We start from the raw sequence: 20,386 nt of genomic DNA, 5'->3' as shown, positions 1-20,386 counted from the left end.
CACATCTCCCTTAAACTTCCTCTACCTCTCCTTAAACTAGTGTGTGACACTTTATCCCTGGGAAATAGTCTTCGTGCAACATGCTGCAGGAATTCAGTAGGTCACACAGAATCCATGGAATGTCAAAGGCAGTCGATGTTTAGGGTTTAAGGCCTTCATCAGGAACGTCAACGATAGAGCAAAATTGATATGCCATAGACATGGACCAGTCAAGTATTACACTAATACAGGGCTTTTATTAACCACCTCTAAAATGGCCAGTGGGAAAGCATCTCCAGTACCATAGTAGGGTGGAGTATCTCTGCAGCCAAAGCCAATAGCAAGCAGTCAGTATAATACGCCCCCCCCCCCATTACATCATCACAACTGGTTTACTCCTATATTTTTAAATCAATTTCTTACCATGTTTTATGTTTCTTTTTAGAGTCAGTTGCTGTTGATGCAGATGATGTTGTTGCTGCTGAACTTGTTGTTGAGGTGGTTGTTGCTGCTGTGGTGGAGGAGGTGGAGGTGGTGGCGGAGGAGGGGATTCTCGATCATGACTTACTACACGGTCTACAGTCCCATAAATTGCCACAGTCAGACAGCTGTACCAGCCTCTTAGGACAAGTCCATCTGTATTGACCTGTGGAAATTAATTGAGAAAATGCTGTTGAAAACATACTTAAAATGAGTAATAGCTGAGCAAAACTGCATCAGACCTCGTACCTCACCTTGTGATTCAATAATAAGTAGAGGGAAGTTCTGAAAACTGCTCAAGATTAATTTTGTTAACATAAAAACATTCAGTATTTGTGCTATGGAGCAAAATAATTGCTCTGAAGGTGCACACGCTTTCCACACAAAAGCTGTTTCATGCACGTTAAATTACAGGTACATCACTGAAGACAAATCTCGAATCTTCATAACAACAAATGCGGGGAACACATCACAAATGATTCACAAATGTGAAGTCAATTTTAAATTATCTCTACTGCACAGTCTTCTTTCTTTCTTCTTTGCCTTAGTTGTCCACGTCAGCTGCAGGCTCATTTTTGGCTGACAAGTCCGACGTGGGACAGGAAGACACGGTTGCAAGGGAAAATTGGTTGGTTGGGGTTGGGTGTTAGGTTTTTTCTCCTTTGTCTTTTGTCAGAGCCCACTGCACAGTAGCATCTCAACAACAACAACAAAAAAATCACTGGAGCTCTTTTCACTGGTCACAGCATTTCATTTTTAAAGCAATCATGAACCAGCCCACTGATCCATCTATAGCTTACTGCAGCTTTGGACCATTCACAACACAAGTTGATCAAGCCAATTCATGATTTGGAGAGGATCCAGTCATACTTCTGAGAAAGACAAAGCTTGTCTGCATTTTCCCCCTGGTAAGAGGAAAGCTAGAGACAAAATTGGTCCCTTAGAAAATCAGAGTGGAAAACTGTGTGTGGAGCCTAGAGAAATGGGGGAGATATTGAACAGTTTCTTTTCTTCGGTATTCACTAAGGAGAAGGATATTGGGAGATGTGAGATAAAGAAAAGCAAATTGGGTAAATATGGGGAATATAGAGATTACAAAAGGTGTAGTTTTAAGGCTTTTGAAGAATATAAAGGTGGATAAGTCTCCGGGACCAGACGGGATCTTCCCCAAGACATTGAGAGAAGTGAAGGAGGAAATAGCAGAGGCTCTGGCGGTAATTTTCCAAATGTCATTAGATATGGGGATAGTGCCGGAGGATTGGCGCATTGCACATGTGGTTCCGTTATTTAAAAAGGGTTCAAGGAGGAAGCCTGGCAACTATCGGCCTGTAAGTTTGACGTCTGTGGTAGGTAAATTAATGGAGAAAATTCTTAGAGATAGTACTGTCTGGATAGACAGGGTCTGATCAGGAGCACTCAACATGGATTTGTGGGAGGAAGGTCATGTTTGACCAATCTGATTGAATTTTTTGAAGAGGTGACTAGGAATGTGGATGAGGGTAGCGCAGTGGATGTGGTCTATATGGACTTCAGTAAGGCCTTCGATAAGGTACCACATGGAAGGTTAGTTAGGAAGGTGCAGTCTTTAGGTATAGATTTTGAGAGTCAAATGGATTGAACATTGGCTGAAAGGGAGAGGCCAGAGAGTGGTAGTGGATAATTGTCTGTCAGGTTGGAGGCCGGTGACCAGTGGTGTGCCTCAAGGATCTGTATTGGGCCCATTGTTGTTCGTTATTTACATTAATGACCTAGATGATGGGTTGGTGAATTGGATTAGTAAATATGCAGACAATACTAAGATAGGTGGAATAATGGATAATGAAGAAGGTTTTCAAGGATTGCAGAGGGATTTGGGCTGCTTAGAAAAGTGGGCTGAAAAATGGCAGATAGAATTTAATGCTGATAAGTGTGAGGTGCTTCATTTTGGTAAGAAGAATCAGAATAGGACATACGTGGTAAATGGGAGAGCATTGAGGAATACAGAAGAGCAGAAAGATTTAGGAGTAACGGTACATCGTTCCCTGAAGGTAGAAACTCACGTGAATAGGGTGGTGAAGAAGGCTTTTAGTATGCTGGCCTTTATCCATCATTGCATGGAATATAGGAGTTGGGAGGTGATGTTGAGATTGTATAAGACGTTGGTGCGGCCTAATTTGGAGTTCTGTGTGCAGTTCTGGTCACCTAATTATAGGAAGGATATAAACAGAGTGGAGAGAGTGCAGAGAAGGTTTACCAGAATGTTACCTGGGTTTAAGCATCTAGAGTATAGGGAGAGATTGGACAGATTAGGTCTTTATTCTTTGGAGCGTAGAAGGTTGAGAGGGGATTTGATAGAAGTATTTAAGATTATGAAAGGGATAGACAGAGTGGATGTGGATAGACTATTTCCGTTAAGAGGAGGAAAGATTAAAACAAGAGGACATGAGTTAAGAATTAAGGGGCAGAGGTTTAGAGGTAACATGAGGGGGAACTTCTTTACTCAGAGAGTGGTAGACGTGTGGAATGAGCTTCCGGGAGAAATAGTGGCGGCGGAGTCAATTGTATTATTTAAGAAAAGGTTGGACAGGTATATGGATGGGAAGAAGATGGAGGGTTATGGGCATTGTGCAGGGAGGTGGGACTAGAAAGGGGTGTTTGGTTCGGTGCGGACTAGAAGGGCCTAATGGCCTGTTTCCGTGCTGTAATTGTTATGTTATGTTATTCTTCAGTGCCACTTTTTGTACAGGTTTGAGGTGGCTGCCTTGGAATTCTTGAGAACTCACTGATCAAAGATGTGCATAGCAATAAGCTCTGCATAGGTCCAAGGCCCCATTTCAGAATATAAATTTTAATGTCAAAAGCTATAATGCTACTTTTCACAAATTTTTGGCATATTTTGTTCAGTTTTTGGAGATGGGAGAGGCTATTAGTGATGCATACAGACCATGTTTTCAATAACAAATGGGTGAATTCCATTTTCTGAAGAAATAATTTCTAACAATTAAAAAAAAAATCATGTTTTAAAATTAAAGCAAACACACTAAGTATTTATTTTGCCCAAAGAGAGAAATTTGACAGAAATTTAAAAACCTGTATAGACAATTTCGGAAACACCATTAAACAAATCATTCAAAAAACAGGCAGCATATTCAATGCAGTTTAACTGTCTCATCCATTCAATAATAGTTTGGATCAGTGAAAGTTAAAGGAAAATCCATGACACAAATGGAGGGCAAACATAGACAGTATACAAGTAATTTAAAAAAACACTTGCTGAACAAAATGCAACATGCACTGCCAATATACATACCTTATTGTTTGGTCGAAAAATTATGGATGCAGTTTCATCATAATCAAGACTGATGGAAAAATAATCAAAGATATTGGTTTAATTTATTTCATAACATTGCTTTATCATTTTGTGTTCAAGATGGAACAAGACAGCTTCCATTAGACAAGCTTTCAAAAACATATTGAAATAAACTTCTGAACATTTTTATTTGCCCGCTTTAAAAATTCATGCACCATTTCAACACAAATTAATCTTTCTCTCCATCTCATGCATAAAATAGAACCTCTCAAAACCCAAGGAATGATACCTTCCTGACATGAGAAGCCACAAAATAATTAGGAAGGAACAGATTTACTTGCTATTTTATGGCAGCCGCACATTTAATTCACTAAAGCCTACTATTTAAGAATCCTTTGAAACTTATTGTGATACCTGAACATGGTGATGGTTTAAATAGACTACTTGAATTATTTGCCGATTAATCATCTTCTTCCACCGACCCTGTCACAGTGACCACTGTTAATTTGTTTATTGTGTGCAGGTTTGGTCACCTATCTACTGGAAATACCATTTATCAATGATTGAAAGAGGGCAGAGAAAATTTATTGGAATGTTGCCAGACTTGAGAAACTGAGTTACAGGGAAAGGTTAAGAAAGTTAACTTTTATGTACATGGAGAAAAAAGGTAAATTACTGGACAGTTAAAAATGGCTTTCAGCTAAAAGGAAAATTAACAAGATTAAAAGAAATGATGGTACAATGACTACAGATCATTCTGAAATAAATGAGATTTTAAAGGAATTTTACTCACAACTTTATACTTCGGAATTTAATATGACTTTACTGCTATGTCTGATTTATTAGACCATTTGAATCTATAATATAAACATGGTAGCCTTGGAGCTCCTATTTCTCAAGAGGAAATATTTGTAGTTATTTAGTATCTGCAATTTGATAAAGCTCCAGGACCAGATAGATATCCTGTTGAATTTTATAAACAAATTTCTAGATCGCTGGTACCATATCTAAGTTCTATGTTGGATGACTCATTTAGGGAGGGGAAATTTCCCTCCTCTTTTAATGAAGTGAGTATATCTCTTATTTTGAAGGGGAAGGAACCAACTGAATGTGTCACTTATAGACCCATTTAAAGATCTTATCTAAAATTTTAGCCCAGAGAATAGAGTGTGGCGATGCATATTCTTGTAGTGGCCAACCAGCCCTGCTTGTCACGCGCAGTCGGCAGGACCGCCATGGCAAGGATAGCGTCGCAGGACTGTCCCTCCTGGTCCAGGCCGGAAGGTCGCGTATGCGCTTGCGTCATCAGGATGCAAGTGTCAGGATGTTGGGGGTGGAACGAGATGAGGCTTAAAGGCTGCAGCGCGAGATTCAAAATTAAAGCAGTTGTGATACCGGAGCTCACTGCCTGTTGTCTCAGTCTCTTCGCTGCGCTCACATCACACTACATTGATGTCCCCAACGAGTCTCCACATCCTGAAGACTCACAACAATAGAACAAGCTGCCATCGCATTGAAGCTGCCGACTTTCTGCATGAACAGACCCCGCACTTGGTTCAGCCACACAGAGACCCAGTTCCAGATCAAACAGATAACCTCCGATTCAATGAGATACTTCTACATCATCAGCTCGCTCAAACAGGAAGCCACCTCATGAGTCGATGACCTCATTCAAGCGCTGCCGGAGGAAGGTAAATACATGGCTCTGAAAAACCTCATTAGCATGTACGGCCTCTCACAACACAAACAAGCTTTAAGGCTCCTGCACTTGGATGGCCTAGGCGATAGGATCCCCTCTGCCCTCATGGACGAGATGCTCATTCTGGCGGAAGGGCACAAGCCCTACCTCATGTTCGAGCAAACATTCCTCGAATAGATGCCCGAGGACATCAGGCTCCTCTTGGCCGATGCAGACTTCAGCAACCCAAGCAAAGTTGCGGCATGGGTGAATGTTCTCTACCATTGGAAACACGAAGCCATAGACACCGTCAACCATTTTTCACAGCCACCACCGAGGACAATGCCCAAGTCTAGTCCTAGGATGGAGAGGCTCTATCCCAAATGGTGTTTCTATCACCAACATTGGGAGACATCCACCCGCAGATTCTGCAAGCCAAGTTCATTCCTGGGAAACGAGGTGGCCAGCCACTGGGAGTGGCTGTGGTGGCTGGCCGACAAAACAGCCTTCTCCACGTCTGGGACAACATCTCAGGATGCAAATTCCTAGTAGACATGGGGGCAGAGATTAGCGTCATAACCCCACAGTCCTTCTCTTCAGGCTGCCAAGAATACGGTCATCCAAACTTTTGGAAAAAGGTGGATTCCTGTAAGTTTCAGCAACAGCACATTCCAATAGACCTTCACTCATGATTTGGTGAACAAAACCCTACTCGGCGCAGATTTCCTCCGGGCCCACTCCCTACTTGTTGATCTCCAGGGTAAGTAACAAGTCCACGTTCAGACTTTCCACACGGTGGCCCTCAGCAGATCAAATGAACCATCCACTCAGCTCACTTCTGTGGAGACCAAACACGACCAGAACGGCCAACTCCATGCAGATTTTCCCTCCATTCTGCGCCCACAGTTCATGGCATCCAACACCATATTGCTACCATTGGTCCACGTGCCCACTGGCTGGCCCCGGACAAACTCAACCTTTTTCAAGGAAGAGTTTAGGCCAATGGAGGAGCTGGGTATCGTCCGTCGTTCCAATGGCCCATGGACCTCGCCCCTCCACTTGGTGCTTAAGTCCAATGGCAGCTGGAGGCCCTGAGGCGATTACAGACATCTCAAAGACACAACGACACCTGACCATGACTCAATTCCCCATATCCAGGATTCCGCAGCGAATCTTCACAGTGCAAAGCTTTTCTCCAAAGTCAACTTAATCCAGGGATACCATCAAATCCCTGTACTCCTAGACGACGTCCAAAAGACCATTATTATCACCCCGTTCGGCCTCTTCGAGTTCCTACACATGCCATTTGGTTTGAAAAATGCCTCATGGACGTGGTTGGGAGAAACTTGCCTTTCCTTTTCATCTACCTCGATGACATCCTGATAACCAGCAGTTCACCTGCAGAACACATGACCCACCTCCCCCAGCTGCTCACTCGCCATGCACAGTTCGGCCTCACTGTTAATCCAGAGAAGTGCCAGTACGGCCTCACGGAAATAGATTTTCTGTGCCACAAGATCACCCCAGCCGGCGTCACCCTTTTACCAAAGTCTATGCCAGACCAACGACATTGAAGGGCCTTCAGGAATTTGTGGGCATGGTGAATTTCTACAACAGGTTCATTCCTGCAGCAGCCAAGATTATGCACCCTCTCTTCATATTAATGTTGGGCTCATTGAAGGAGCTTGAATGGACAGCGGAGACACACAGTGCATTCGAACAGACTAAACAAACTCTGGCCCACATGATGCTGGTACACCCATGGATGGATGCACCGACAGCCCTCATTGTTCAAGGACAGCGACCACAGCCATGCTGGACACGTCCAGTTCATTGATGACTCATGACAACCCTTCGCTTTCTTCAGTCGACACCTGCGACCACCCAAATTGAAGAATAATGCATTCGCAGATAAATACTCGCCCTCTACCTGGCTGTCCGCCACTTCCATTTCTTCCTGGAATGGTGCCCCTTCATAGTCTACACCAACCACAAGCCACTTACTTCTGCCTTCACAAAATCCTCCAACCTGTGGCCTGCACGACAACAGAGACACTTATCCCATGTCTCTGAATTCACCACGACTGACACCTATCCAAAAAGCAAAACGTCATTGCTGACACACTTTCCAGGCCTACAGTCAACACTTTGTCATAGGGCATTGACTACCGTGGTCTGGCTCGGGCACAACAGAACGACCCCGAGACACTCAGCTTCAGAACAGAAATTACGGGGTTCTAGCTCCAAGACCACCCGCTTGATGCCAACAGCACCATGCTCCTCTGCGACGTTTTCATTGACCAGCCCCGGCCTCTCATCCCCGCACAGTGGAGGAGAATGGTTTTTTACTTAATCCACGGCTTATCACACTCCTCCATCCACACAACAGTGCGACTAGTATCCGCAAAATTCATTTGGCACGACCTACGCAAACAGGTCATGGATTGGGCAAAGAACTACACAGACTACCAGACATCCAAGGTCCAGCGGCACACCAAGCAATGGCCCAACCCAAAAGTTCAAACACAACCACTGAGATATAGTGGGACCCCTGCCTATCTCACTGTGAATCTCAGTACCTACTGACAGTGATGGACAGATTCACTCACTGGCCAGAGGTCATACCTATCCAAGATTCCTCCACAGAAACATGAGCAAGGGCTTTCCACTCTAACTGGGCCTCCCGTTTTGGTGTCCCGGCAGAGATTACGACTGAATGGGGAGCACAACTCATCTCTGCCCTGTAGACACAATTTTCCAGACACCTGGGCTCCCAGCTGCACTGTACCATAGCTTCAAGCCAATGGACTAGTCAAGTGCTTTCACCACAACCTGAAATTAGTGCTGATGGCACACCTTGATAAGCCCATCTGGGTGGACGTTGTCCTGGGTTTTCCTAGACATTTGCACAGTGCCCAAGGACGACCTCGGGACCTCCTCAGCTGAACTAGTCTATGGAGAGACCATTGTAGTGCCTGGTCAATTGCTCCCCCCAGCAACCATGCATGACGCTGACACCACTGTCGTTCTTGAGCAGCTGCGTGAGAAACTGGGCTCCTTTGCACTGCCCCCGCCATTGTGACACAATCAACCACCCTCCAACTACCCCCCCCAACCAGACTTGTTTTCCTGTGAGTATGTGTTCATGCACAGAGGTGCATACAGGACTCCCTTTCAACAACCTTATGAGGGCCCATACAGGGTACTGCACAGAAATGCTTCAACATTCACCCTTGACATTGTGGGCAAGGAGGATGTATTCACACTAGACTGTTTAAAACCAGCACATGTGGAATTGTCTCAGCCAGTACAGTCTCCTCCACCAGCATGTAGAAGTTGGCCGCCAAAACAGAACGCCTCTCCCTCAATGCATTGCAAAGGCTTCAGTGCCAGTTCTGGGGGTGTGGCAATGCACATTCTTGTAGTGGTGAGCTGGCCCCACTTGTCACTCACGGTCAGTGGGGTAGCCGCGGCAAGGATGGCAACTTGGGACCGTCTCTTCTGGTCCAGACCAGAAGGTCGTATACGTTTGCGCCATTGAGTCGCAAATATCGGGACATTGGGGGCAGAATGAGATGAAGCTTAAAGGCTACAGTGCAAGATTCAAATTAAAGCAGTTGTAATACCAGAGCTCACACCCTGTTGTCTCAGTCTCTTTGCCATGCAGGATAGTTTTTTTAGAGCAATATGTGGAGGTACCAACTAAAGATGGGGCAGTGTTAGATCTACTGTTGGGGAATGAGATAGGTCAGGTGACAGAGCTATGTGCTGGGGAGCACTTGGGATCCAGTGATCATAATACCATTAGCTTCAATGTAATAATGGAAAGGGATAGCTCAGGAACTAAGATTGCGGTTTTTTGAGTGGGGAAAAGCTAGATTTGAGGAGATGAGCAAGGATACAAAATCTTTATGTTCCTGTCAGGATAAAAGGTAGAGTCAAAAGTTTGAGAGAGCCATGGTTTTCAAGAGATATTGGAAACTTGGTTCATAAAAAGAGGGAGACCTATAAATAAATATAAGAAACAAGGAATAAAGGAGATGGGTGGAGAATACATTAAATGTAAAAAGAATCTTAAGAAGTAAGAAAAGCTAAAAGGTACGACGTGGCTTTAGCAAACAGGGTGAAAATAAATCCAAAAGATTTCTATAAATATGTTAATAGCAAAAGGAGTGTGAGGGATTAAATTGGTCCATTAGAGAATCAGAGTGGACAACTGTGTGTGGAACCAAATGAGATGGGGGAGATTTTGAATAAGTTCTTTTCTTCAGTATTCACTAAGGGAAGGATATTGAATTGTGTGGGGTTAAGGAAGCAAAGAGAGTAGTTATGGAAAATGTAGTGATTAAGAAAGAGAAAGTACTGGAGATTTTGAAGCATATAAAGGTGGCTAAATCTCCAGGTCCCTACGGGATTTTCCCCAGGACCTTGAGAGAAATTAGTGAGGAAATAACAGCAGCTCTGACAGTTTAATGCTGAGAAGTGTGAGGTGCTTCATTTTGGAAGGAATAATCAAAACAGGACATGTGTAGTAAATGGGAGGACACTGAGGAATGCAGTGGAGCAGAAAGATCTTGGAATAACGGTTCATCGTTCCCTGAAAGTAGAATCTCATGTGGATAGAATGATGAAGAAGGCTTTTAGCATGCTGGCCTTTATAAATCAAAACATAGCATACAGGAGTTGGGAGGTGATGCTGAGACTGTTCAAGGCATTGGTGAGGTCAAATTTGGAATACAGGTACACAATCCTTTATCCGGAACCCTTGGGGGACAGTGTGTTCCAGATTTCAGAAAGCCAGATTTAAGCCCACTCGAATTGTGTTGCCCTATCCACCCCCACCCCCTTCCAGTCACGCTGCCATCTCCCCCCCCCCCCAACCCACCTCGCTGCCAGTCGTCCCCCTCGCCCTGCTGGTCTCTCACCCGCCCAACTCGCGCTGCTGGTCTGACTCCCTCGCCTGCCCGACTCGCGCTGCCGGTCTCTCCCCCTCGCCCGCCCAACTCGCGCTGCCGGTCTCTCTCCCCACTTACCGGATTTTGGAGCTTTCCAGATTGTAGATGTCCGGATTAAGGATTGTATACCTGTACTGTGTGCAGTTCTAGTCATCGAATTATAGGAAGGATATTAACAAGGTTGAGAAAGTGCAGAGAAGATTTACGAAAATGTAACCTGGGTTCCTTGGAACATAAAAGTTTGAGGGGGATTTGATAGAGGTATTTAAGATTATGAGGGGGATAGATAGATTTGATGTGGATAGGGTTTTTCCCTTGAGAGTAGGAGACATTGAAACAAAAGGTCATGAGTTAAGATTTAAGGGGCAAAAGTTTAGAAGTAACATGAAGAGGAACTTCTTCACTCAGAGAGTGGTGGCTGTATGGAATGAACTTCTGGGAGAAGTAGTGGCAGCAGGGCCCATTTTGTCATTTAAGGAAAAATTGGATAGATATATGGATGGGAGGGGAATGGAGGGTTATGGGCAAGGTGCAGGTTGGTGGGACTAGAGGAGAGTACTTGGTTCAGTTTGGATTAGAAGGGCTAAGATGGCCTTTTTCTGTGCGTAACTGTAATATGGTTATAAGAGAATATTTTACCATTAATTATCAATACTGATTAGTCAGGTTTTATCAAAAACCATTACTCATATTACAATATACATCTATTATTGAATATAATAGATCTTCCCTCTAACCCAATGAATGAATGTGTGTTATCACTAAATGCTGACAAAGACTTTGATCGGGTTGAATAAGAATATATCTTTGTGGTTTTCAAGTAATTTAAGTTTGGTCCAATTTTTATTAAGTGGATCAAACTAATGTATTTATGGCCTATGGCTTCAATATGCTCAAATAAGCAACAATCAAATTTTTTTTAGGCTTTATAGGGGAACTTGACAAGATGTCCCGTTAAGCCTTTGCTATTTGATCTTAGCTTGGAAACTCTTGCGGCAGCTTTGTGGGATAGTAGAAAATACAATGGTATTTATAGAAATAGATTTGAACATAAAGTTTCCTTATATGCAGATGATCTTATGTTATTTATTTCTAACCCTGAGACTTCATTACCAAGCATATTATCATTGTTTGTTCAATTTAGTAAATTTTTGGGGTATAGAATAAATTTTATTAAGAGTGAATTACTATCCATTAATTCATCTTTAGCAGTTTATGCCAATTTCCCTTCCAAACTAGATAAAAACCAGTTTAAATATTTAGGAATTACAATTACAAAGAGTTGTAAGAACTTATTCAAAGAAAACTTTTTAGCCTTACTTTAACAGACTAAAAGAAATAATTGTCAGGATGGACACCTTTGACTATGTTAATGATTGGACGTATCAATGCAATTAGAATAAGCATTTTACCTAAATTTTTATATATGTTCCAATCTTGACCAATTTTTGTTCCTAAAACTTATTTTGACCCATTAGATTTGATCATTTCTTTTTGTATATGACAGGACAAACAGCCTCGTTTAAACAAATCTTATCTACAAAGAAATAAAAAGCATGGGGATTTGTCTCTCCCAAACTTTAGATATTATTATTGGGCAGTTAATATATTACTGTTATTACATTTTGATACTTTAGATGATCAGCCTGCTTGGTTGGAAATGGAATTGAACTTTCCAAAAAAGTTAGCTGTCTTAGGCTCTTCCTTACCTTTCTCATTTTTGAAATTAACAGATAATCTGATTATGAGACGTAGATTAAAGATATGGGCACAATTCCATATCCAGATCTATTATAAACAATCATCTTTTTCAGCCTTCTATATTGGATCCAGGTTTTAGAGAATTGGTTAGAATGGGTATTAAGAGTCTTAGGGATTTATATATCCAAGGCAACTTTGCATCATTTGAATAATTAATTGTTAAATTTAATCTTCCCAATTGGATTTTTTTTTATATATATATATTTAGACACTTTGCTCAATCTAACCTTTCTAATTTTCCCAAGTTCCCAAAAAACATGTTCTGGATTTACTTTTTTATATAAAATTTCATCATGGTGCCTTGATTGTTACCATTTATGAAAATATGATGGATTTAAAAATAGGTTGAGAAAATGCAATTAGGAGAGAATGGATAGAGATTTGAATATCTCTATTTCAGATGAAGATTGGGATACTACTCTCGACTTGATTGACAATACCTCATTTTGTGCACGACATTGGCTATTGGAATCCAAAGTGATATATAGAATATACTGGTCTCAGGTTTAGATGATCCTGTTTGTATTCTGACATCAATCCAATATGTGACAGATGTAGAATTCATGAGGCATCACTGGTTCATATCGTTCAGGAGTGACAAAACTGAAAAATTTTTGGAGACTATTTTTTTCCAGACAATTTCAAAGATTCTTAGGATCAAGATAGATCCTTGTCCCTGTATTTGCTTTGTTTGGTTATTCTCAGCAGGAAAACATTTCCATGAACCCAATTCAAAGAAGAGTTGTAGCTTTTTCTTCATTGTTAGCCACCAGACAAGCAATTTTGATTAAATGGAGAGATAGTCTCCCACCGAAACACACATGTTGGATACAAGATGTCATGTCTTGTTTGAACTTGGAGAAAAATCAAATATACTATTAAAGAAACGATGATTGAATTTGACAAATTATGGATCATTTGTGGATTGTTCGTTGAGTGTTTTGGGGGCAATTTGCTTGATGTGTGGATGCCGAAACTCTATTCCTGGCTTATTTTCCTTTTTATTTTTCCTTTGCTGTTGACCGTGTTTAGTGGGAGGAGTAGGATTAGTATGGGGGGGGCTTCTTTTTCCCTTTTTTTCCCTTTCTTATTCTTGCCTTTTCTTAATACATAGAAGAGATTACATAGGTATCTTATCAGAATGATATTCTAACAAAAGAATATGAACCGACGCTCCTCTAATTAGTTTTTTCTTCTTATTAATATGATCAAAGTAAATGTTACACTGTATAATTAGCTTATCATTCATTTTCTGGTTGTTAATTCATTAAAATTGATGACTATTTTCTGTGCTATATAGGACGCAACTTTACTCTTTCAAATTAATAAAAATATATTTAAAAAGTTAAAAAGGTTAGGACTTTATTTCCTGCAATGTCGAAGAATGAAGGGAGATTTAATAGAGGGATACAAAATTATGAGTGGTATAAATAGAGTAAATGCAAATAGTCTTTTTCCACTGAGGTTAGGTGAGATACAAACCAGAGGGCATGGGATAAGGGAGAAAGGGTAAAAGTTTAAGGGGAATATTAGAGTGAACTCCTTCAAACAGAGTAGTGGGAGTGTGGAAAATGCTGCGAGCTGAAGTCATGAATGTAGACTCATTTTTAACATTTAAGAAGAATTTGGAAAAATACATGAATGGGAGGAGTAGGCAGTGATATGGACTGGGTGCAGGTCAGTGGGACTAGGCAAAATAATAGTTGATCACAGACAAGAAGGGCTGAATGGCTGGTTTCTGTGGTGTAATGTTCTATGATTCCATAATTAATTATTTCCACTGAATGGTAAAGAGATGCCAAATGAATGTTAACCAAAGCACCACAAAATTAAAATTAAGGAAATATTTCAATAAAAACAGAAAATTCAGAAACACCGCAAGTGAGGTTTTAAAAAAGAGTTAATGTTTCAGGACAGGACCAGCAAATGGTCTTTGACTAGAAATGTTAAGTCTGAAACTACTGAATGTTTCTAGCATTTTCTGATTTCCCAGCATCTTGAGCTTTCTTTTGGTTTTCAATGGAATATTGGAACATGGATTCAGTCAAGCAGACTTGTTACTCTTAGCTTATCATCTGCAGGATAGCACATATGGCAGAAATGCACAGTAAAAGCCCATGTTTCAAAAGAACATTTTAAAACTAAGCTGCATACATTCAATACATTTTTACATGCTATTTGATATATTAAATCTTGGAACTTTAAGAAAAGCACCTTTATGAAGCAAGCTCTTTACCAATCAAGTAATCATCCAAAACTAAATGAAAACAGGAAACATTTAGGTGGTCAATTTCAAGTGAAAAGTCATTGACCTGAAGCATTAACTGTGTTTTCCTCTCTCCATACAGAACCTGAAGGGCAGACTGTTTCTGATGTCTTCTGTTTTTATTTCAGATTTTCAGTATCTGCAGTTTGCTGTTTCAATTAATGCTTTAGTAGATCCAGTTATTAAAATTTTCAAAATCCCACAACACTTTTGAGAAAGGAAGATTAAATTCTACAAATGGCACATTTTCTCAAACAATACACAGCAAAATAATGTTTCCAACTCTAAGGACAGAAGTGCAAAGTATCTTTACATCTTTCCAGACAAGCTTTACAAATATCAATGTTTCTGCTTATACATCAATAGAAGCATTGCTGACTGTGAAAGCAACACAAAATAAACTGCCCAACTGCCTAAAATGGCTGGAATGCACTCTGTAGATGTGAAATTGTAACAAGAGAAAGACAATTTCAAATTTATTTTTCTATAAATCAAATGCTTTGTTCAGCTAGAACATATTTTAATATTCAGATAAATTGTGAGTGAAAAAACTGGTTTACACAATTGGTATTTCATTCCGTTCCAATTCAAAATCTAAATTAAAACAGACAACCGAGTTTGAATTACCCTTACCTTCCTAATCGGTCGAAAACTGGTGCACTTGGTTTACTGACATTATTGAAAAACAGATCCAACTGAAAAGCATGTGGGGAGGTCTCTCTGAAGAAAATTAAATAAGATAGTTCAACCAAAACACAACATTCTAACCCTTGGAATGTACATCATGCACTTGTTTTTTTTTTAAAACAAATATAAAATGCTAACCAATTTATTCGTCTATATCTTAACTAATACACATGGAATTTTTGCTCTGGCAATTTGATTTTAGGTTACTCAAGTTATCACCTCTTTTTAAGTGGAAATTTATTCCGGCAAGAACATGAACAGAATTAAGTTGCTTAACAATTAAAGGAACCAGAGAGGTATTCCCACCGATTGCCACTTACCCATAGGCCCTACTGTCAGGCAAACCATTGTGAGCTTTGACTCCAGGAGGAATGACACGAACTTCATTTATGTAAACCACGCAAGGAAAGCGAACTACATCCACATGTGTATTTTGCTACAAGAGATAAGAAAAAAGCTTATAAGTAGGGATTTCGTATTCATGTTCCAATTTTAAGATTTTCCACTAGTTACACAAGTGACATTTGCATGTGTGTCATACCTACCTTCTTCTGATCTCACATAATGCATTGTGGGAAAATATATGTAATTTGTGAATTAAATTGCTCTCCAGCCTTCACTAACCCTGCCTACAAATCACAATGCAACATACTAAATAACAATGGGAAACTGAGGGTCCGAGCCTCTGCCAAAAAACAGAGCAAAGCATCATCTTAAACAAGATTACAGAACCAAGATCGTACTGTGGAAGAATAGAAGAAGGAGTAAATTCAGTGTCAACAGACAATGAAGGGAATAAGAGAAAAGAAAAAGAATAAAAGAGAAAATGGATTTAAGAAAATATATTTTAATGTGCAGTATTTTTAACATCTGCAACAAAATAGAGGAAGTACAGAGAAGATTCACCAGAATGATACCTGGGTTTCTCTATAACCTAAGTTATAGAGAAAGGTTAAACAAGCGAGGTCTTTATTCCTTGGTGCGTAGAAGGCTGAGGGGGGATTTGATAGAGACCTTTAAATATTTAAGAGGGATACATAGAGTAGATATGGATAGATTTTTTCCATTGAGGATGGAGGAGATTCAAACAAGAGGACATGAGGTGAGTGTTAGGGGGCAAAAGTTTAGGTCCAACACAAGGGGAAGCTTCTTTACTCAGAGGGTGGTGTCTGTGGAATGAGTTTCCAGTGAAGATGGTGGAGGCAGGTACAATACTATCTTTTAAGAAAAATTTGGATAGGTATATTGATGCAAAAGATATGGAGGGTTATGGGGAGAATGCAGGAGAGTTATGTGTTTCTGCACGGGCAAGAAGGGCCTTGATGGCCTGTTTCCGTGCTGCAATTGTTATATGGTTATAAAAATCTGTTCAAGGAGGAAGCTGTTACTGTTTGGTTTTTGCAAATGGTTTGTTGATGGTTGATCATTTTAAAAAATGTTTAAAATGGTATAGTATTATTTAAAAGATTTTGCAATAAGTTTAATTACACATTATTGTACAATTTTTTTTAAAGTAGATGGTCCTTCAAACACATCCTGAACAAGCATTTGGGGACAAAACCAGCAATCCACTCCTCTACTGAAATCCCCATGATATCCAATGTTTGAACATTCCTCACAGCATAAAATCTGTTACCACCACAGATTTCAATGGAAATTCTCAGTCTGGAGATAGAGGCAAATAATGTTTTTGAAAAAGTGGGGTTTTTTTTTTAATTTCTGAGTGTTTGTAATTTTAATTAAAGTAACTTAAACATCAGATTTTTTTTTCTATTGCTTAAGGAACTTTCATCATTCCTCCATCCCTCATTTTTAAAGCCTGTTAAATCCATGACAGAAATTAGACATGTACTTTGTTATGCACAGCCCCTGTATTCAGGCAAGATAAATGACATGTGACTCTGGCCAAGGGACACCATTCCATATGAACCTGGCTAAAGGTTCTTAATTTTCTAAAACTTATGGCAGGCCTTAAATTAAAAGAACAAGGTTCCATTTAATAAGCAATGCCAGCTGATGAATCACCAACAGTAACCAGCAGGAATGCAAACCAACCTATGAGCATGAGAGTTTATTGTCATATACATGCCATTCAGAGCCAGCTCTTCAGCGCTTGACGTCCCGCTTTGCGGAAACTGCCAAAATGTTTGGCCTGGAAGTCAGCCTGAAGAAAACTGAGGTCCTCCATCAGCCAGCTCCCCACCATGTCTACCAGCCCCCCCACATCTCCATCGGGCACACAAAACTCAAAACGGTCAACCAGTTTACCTATCTCGGCTGCACTATTTCATCAGATGCAAGGATCGACAATGAGATAGACAACAGACTCGCCAAGGCAAATAGCGCCTTTGGAAGACTACACAAAAGAGTCTGGAAAAACAACCAACTGAAAAACCTCACAAAGATAAGCGTATACAGAGCCGTTGTCATACCCACACTCCTGTTCGGCTCCGAATCATGGGTCCTCTACCGGCACCACCTACGGCTCCTAGAACGCTTCCACCAGCGTTGTCTCCGCTCCATCCTCAACATCCATTGGAGCGCTTTCATCCCTAACGTCGAAGTACTCGAGATGGCAGAGGTCGACAGCATCGAGTCCATGCTGCTGAAGATCCAGCTGCGCTGGATGGGTCACGTCTCCAGAATGGAGGACCATCGCCTTCCCAAGATCATGTTATATGGCGAGCTCTCCACTGGCCACCGTGACAGAGGTGCACCAAAGAAAAGGTACAAGGACTGCCTAAAGAAATCTCTTGGTGCCTGCCACATTGACCACCGCCAGTGGGCTGATAACGCCTCAAACCGTGCATCTTGGCGCCTCACAGTTTGGCGAGCAGCAACCTCCTTTGAAGAAGACCGCAGAGCCCACCTCACTGACAAAAGGCAAAGGAGGAAAAACCCAACACCCAACCCCAACCAATTTTCCCTTGCAACCGCTGCAATCGTGTCTGCCTGTCCCGCATCGGACTTGTCAGCCACAAACGAGCCTGCAGCTGACGTGGACTTTTTACCCCCTCCATAAATCTTCGTCCGCGAAGCCAAGCCAAAGGACATGTAAACTAGGTACACTGCAGCCACACAGGCATGAAAGATACACTAATAATAGTATAAATTAAATTATTTAATATTCCTTAAGACAGAACAAAATATGTCAAGGATACATAGTCACAGTTGCAGTGAGTGCAAAAAAAAGTGATGTTTCAATACTGCAGTCAAGTCTTTTGGTGGTCCTGGAGTAGTTTATGGTTAGGGGTAGAGTGGCACGGGGAGTTTTAGGAGCCTGACAGCTGCCAGACTTCATGCTTTCTGTATTTTCTCTCAAAGGTAGCATGAGAAGAGACCATGACCAGGTGTTGGGGATCCTTGATGATGTTAACTAGCACCTAATAGCCGGAATAGGTCTAGATTGTCTGATCTCAGAAGCCAAGAAGGCTCAGGACTGGTCAGTACTTGGAGGGGAGACTGCCAAGGAATACCAAGTGTTGTAGGTTTCCCTGAGGGGCACTAGACAAAGTGGCGACTCTCTGTCTGCCTTAAGAGAGACAAAAGTTAAATAATTTCATTTATGTTACATTCTAAATGTAGTATTACGTGACAATAATGGAACCTTTAACTTCTTGAACAAGCATTTTACATAGACGTTTCAAGTTTGATGACCTTGATGGACTTGATTTGAAGTTTAAGACAGTGGTGAAGAAGACAAATGCCATGATGGCATTCATTTCAAAAGGAATAGAATACAAGAGCAGTGCTGTGATGTTGAGGCTTTATAACGCACTGTTAAGATCTCACTCGGAGTATTCTGAGCAGTTTTGGGCTCCTCCATTTAAGAAAGGATGTGCTGACATTGGAGAGAGTACAAAGGAGGTTCACTAGGATGATTCCAGGAATGAAAGGGTTATCATATGAGCAGCATTTGACAGGTATTGGCCTGTATTAATTGGAATTTAGGAGAATGAGAGAAAGCAGATCTCATTAAAATATTTTGAATGTTGAAAGCTGTGAAGAAAGTAGATGCAGAAAGGTTGTTTCCCATGATGGAGAGTTTAGGACAAAAGGGCAGCACTTCAGGATGGAAGGGGTCCACTTTGCTCTTAAATGTGCAGGAATTTCTTCAGCCAGAAGGTGGTAAATCTGAAGAATTTCCACAGGCAGTTATCGAGGCCAGGACATTGGTGCATTTAAGGCAGAACGTGATAGGTTCTTGATTAGCCAGGGCATCAAAGGTTATTGAGAGAAGACCAGGCAGTGGGGCTGAGTGGGAAAATGGATCAGCTCATGATTAGATGGCAGGGCAGACTATTGGGCTGAATGGCCTATTTTTACTCTTTGTTTGCCACTTTCTGCATCCATCTCCATTCCTGGGCACTCAAGTATCCAAATGTGGCAATGATACAAGTCAGGGTCCTGTATATCTCCAGAAGATTTAAAAAGTATTCAACAAAATGCCAAATTTCTCCACACTTCTTAGAAAGTAGAAGTGTTGGTGTACTTTTTTCAGCTCGGTCTCAAAGTGCTGGCTCCAGGTAAGTTCCTTCAACATGAAGACTCCCATAAACTTGAAAGTATTCACCTTTTCCACTTCTGTCCATCAAAGAACATCAGAATATAAGAAATTGGAACAGAAGTGGGCCATCTGGCCGGTGAAGCCTGCTCCACTATTCAGTATGATCATGGCTAATCACTGCCTACCTGCCTTTTCCCCATACCCCTTAATTTACCTACTATGTAAAAATCTATCCAACTTTGTCTTAGATGTATTTACTGAGGTTGTCTCCACTGCTTCATTGGGAAATGATCTCCAAATTCACCATCTCTGGGAAAAACCATTCCTCCTCATCTCCATCCTAAATCTACTCCCCTGAAATTTGAGGCTATGTCCCCTTGTTCTAGTGTCGCCCATCAATGTAAACCACTTCGCTATCTCTTATATATGCCTTTCATAATTTTACATATTTCTATAATATCCCCCTCATTCTTCTAAATTCCAGTGAATACAGTCCCAGACAACTCAATTTCTCCTCATAGGCCAACCCCTTCACCCCTATAATCAACTTGGTGAACCTCCTCTGCACTGCCTCCAAAGCCAGTAAATCCTCCTTCAAGCAAGATCAGAACTACATGCAGTACTCCAGACATGATCTCACCAGTATTTTATACACCTGCTCTTAAATTCTATGCCTCTTGCAATGAAGCCCAACATTCCATTTTCCTTCTTGATAGCCTGCTGCATCTGCAGACCAACCTTTTCAGGTTCATGCACAAACACTCCCAAGTCCTTCTTCATGGCA

At 41.1% G+C, this 20,386-nt stretch overlaps 1 protein-coding gene across 6 annotated transcripts in view; it reads right to left on the bottom strand.

Moving 5' to 3' along the window:
• Positions 1–20,386, bottom strand: part of virma (vir like m6A methyltransferase associated) — a 103,915-nt gene that overhangs the window by 73,614 nt on the left and 9,915 nt on the right. For all 6 annotated transcript variants that reach the window (XM_069921845.1, XM_069921848.1, XM_069921847.1 and 3 more), the window contains exons 2-5: positions 15,416–15,531; positions 15,042–15,128; positions 3,749–3,797; positions 403–625 (exon numbers count right to left, since the gene is read on the bottom strand). In XM_069921845.1, coding sequence (XP_069777946.1) covers positions 403–625; positions 3,749–3,797; positions 15,042–15,128; positions 15,416–15,531 — 475 coding nt within the window. The remainder of the gene's footprint in view (positions 1–402; positions 626–3,748; positions 3,798–15,041; positions 15,129–15,415; positions 15,532–20,386) is intronic.

This window comes from Narcine bancroftii, chromosome 2 (assembly GCF_036971445.1).
Source record: "Narcine bancroftii isolate sNarBan1 chromosome 2, sNarBan1.hap1, whole genome shotgun sequence".
Taxonomy (NCBI): Eukaryota; Metazoa; Chordata; class Chondrichthyes; order Torpediniformes; family Narcinidae; genus Narcine; species Narcine bancroftii.
Note: the sequence above shows the minus strand (reverse complement) of the source record. Positions and strands in the feature narration are given on the sequence as shown.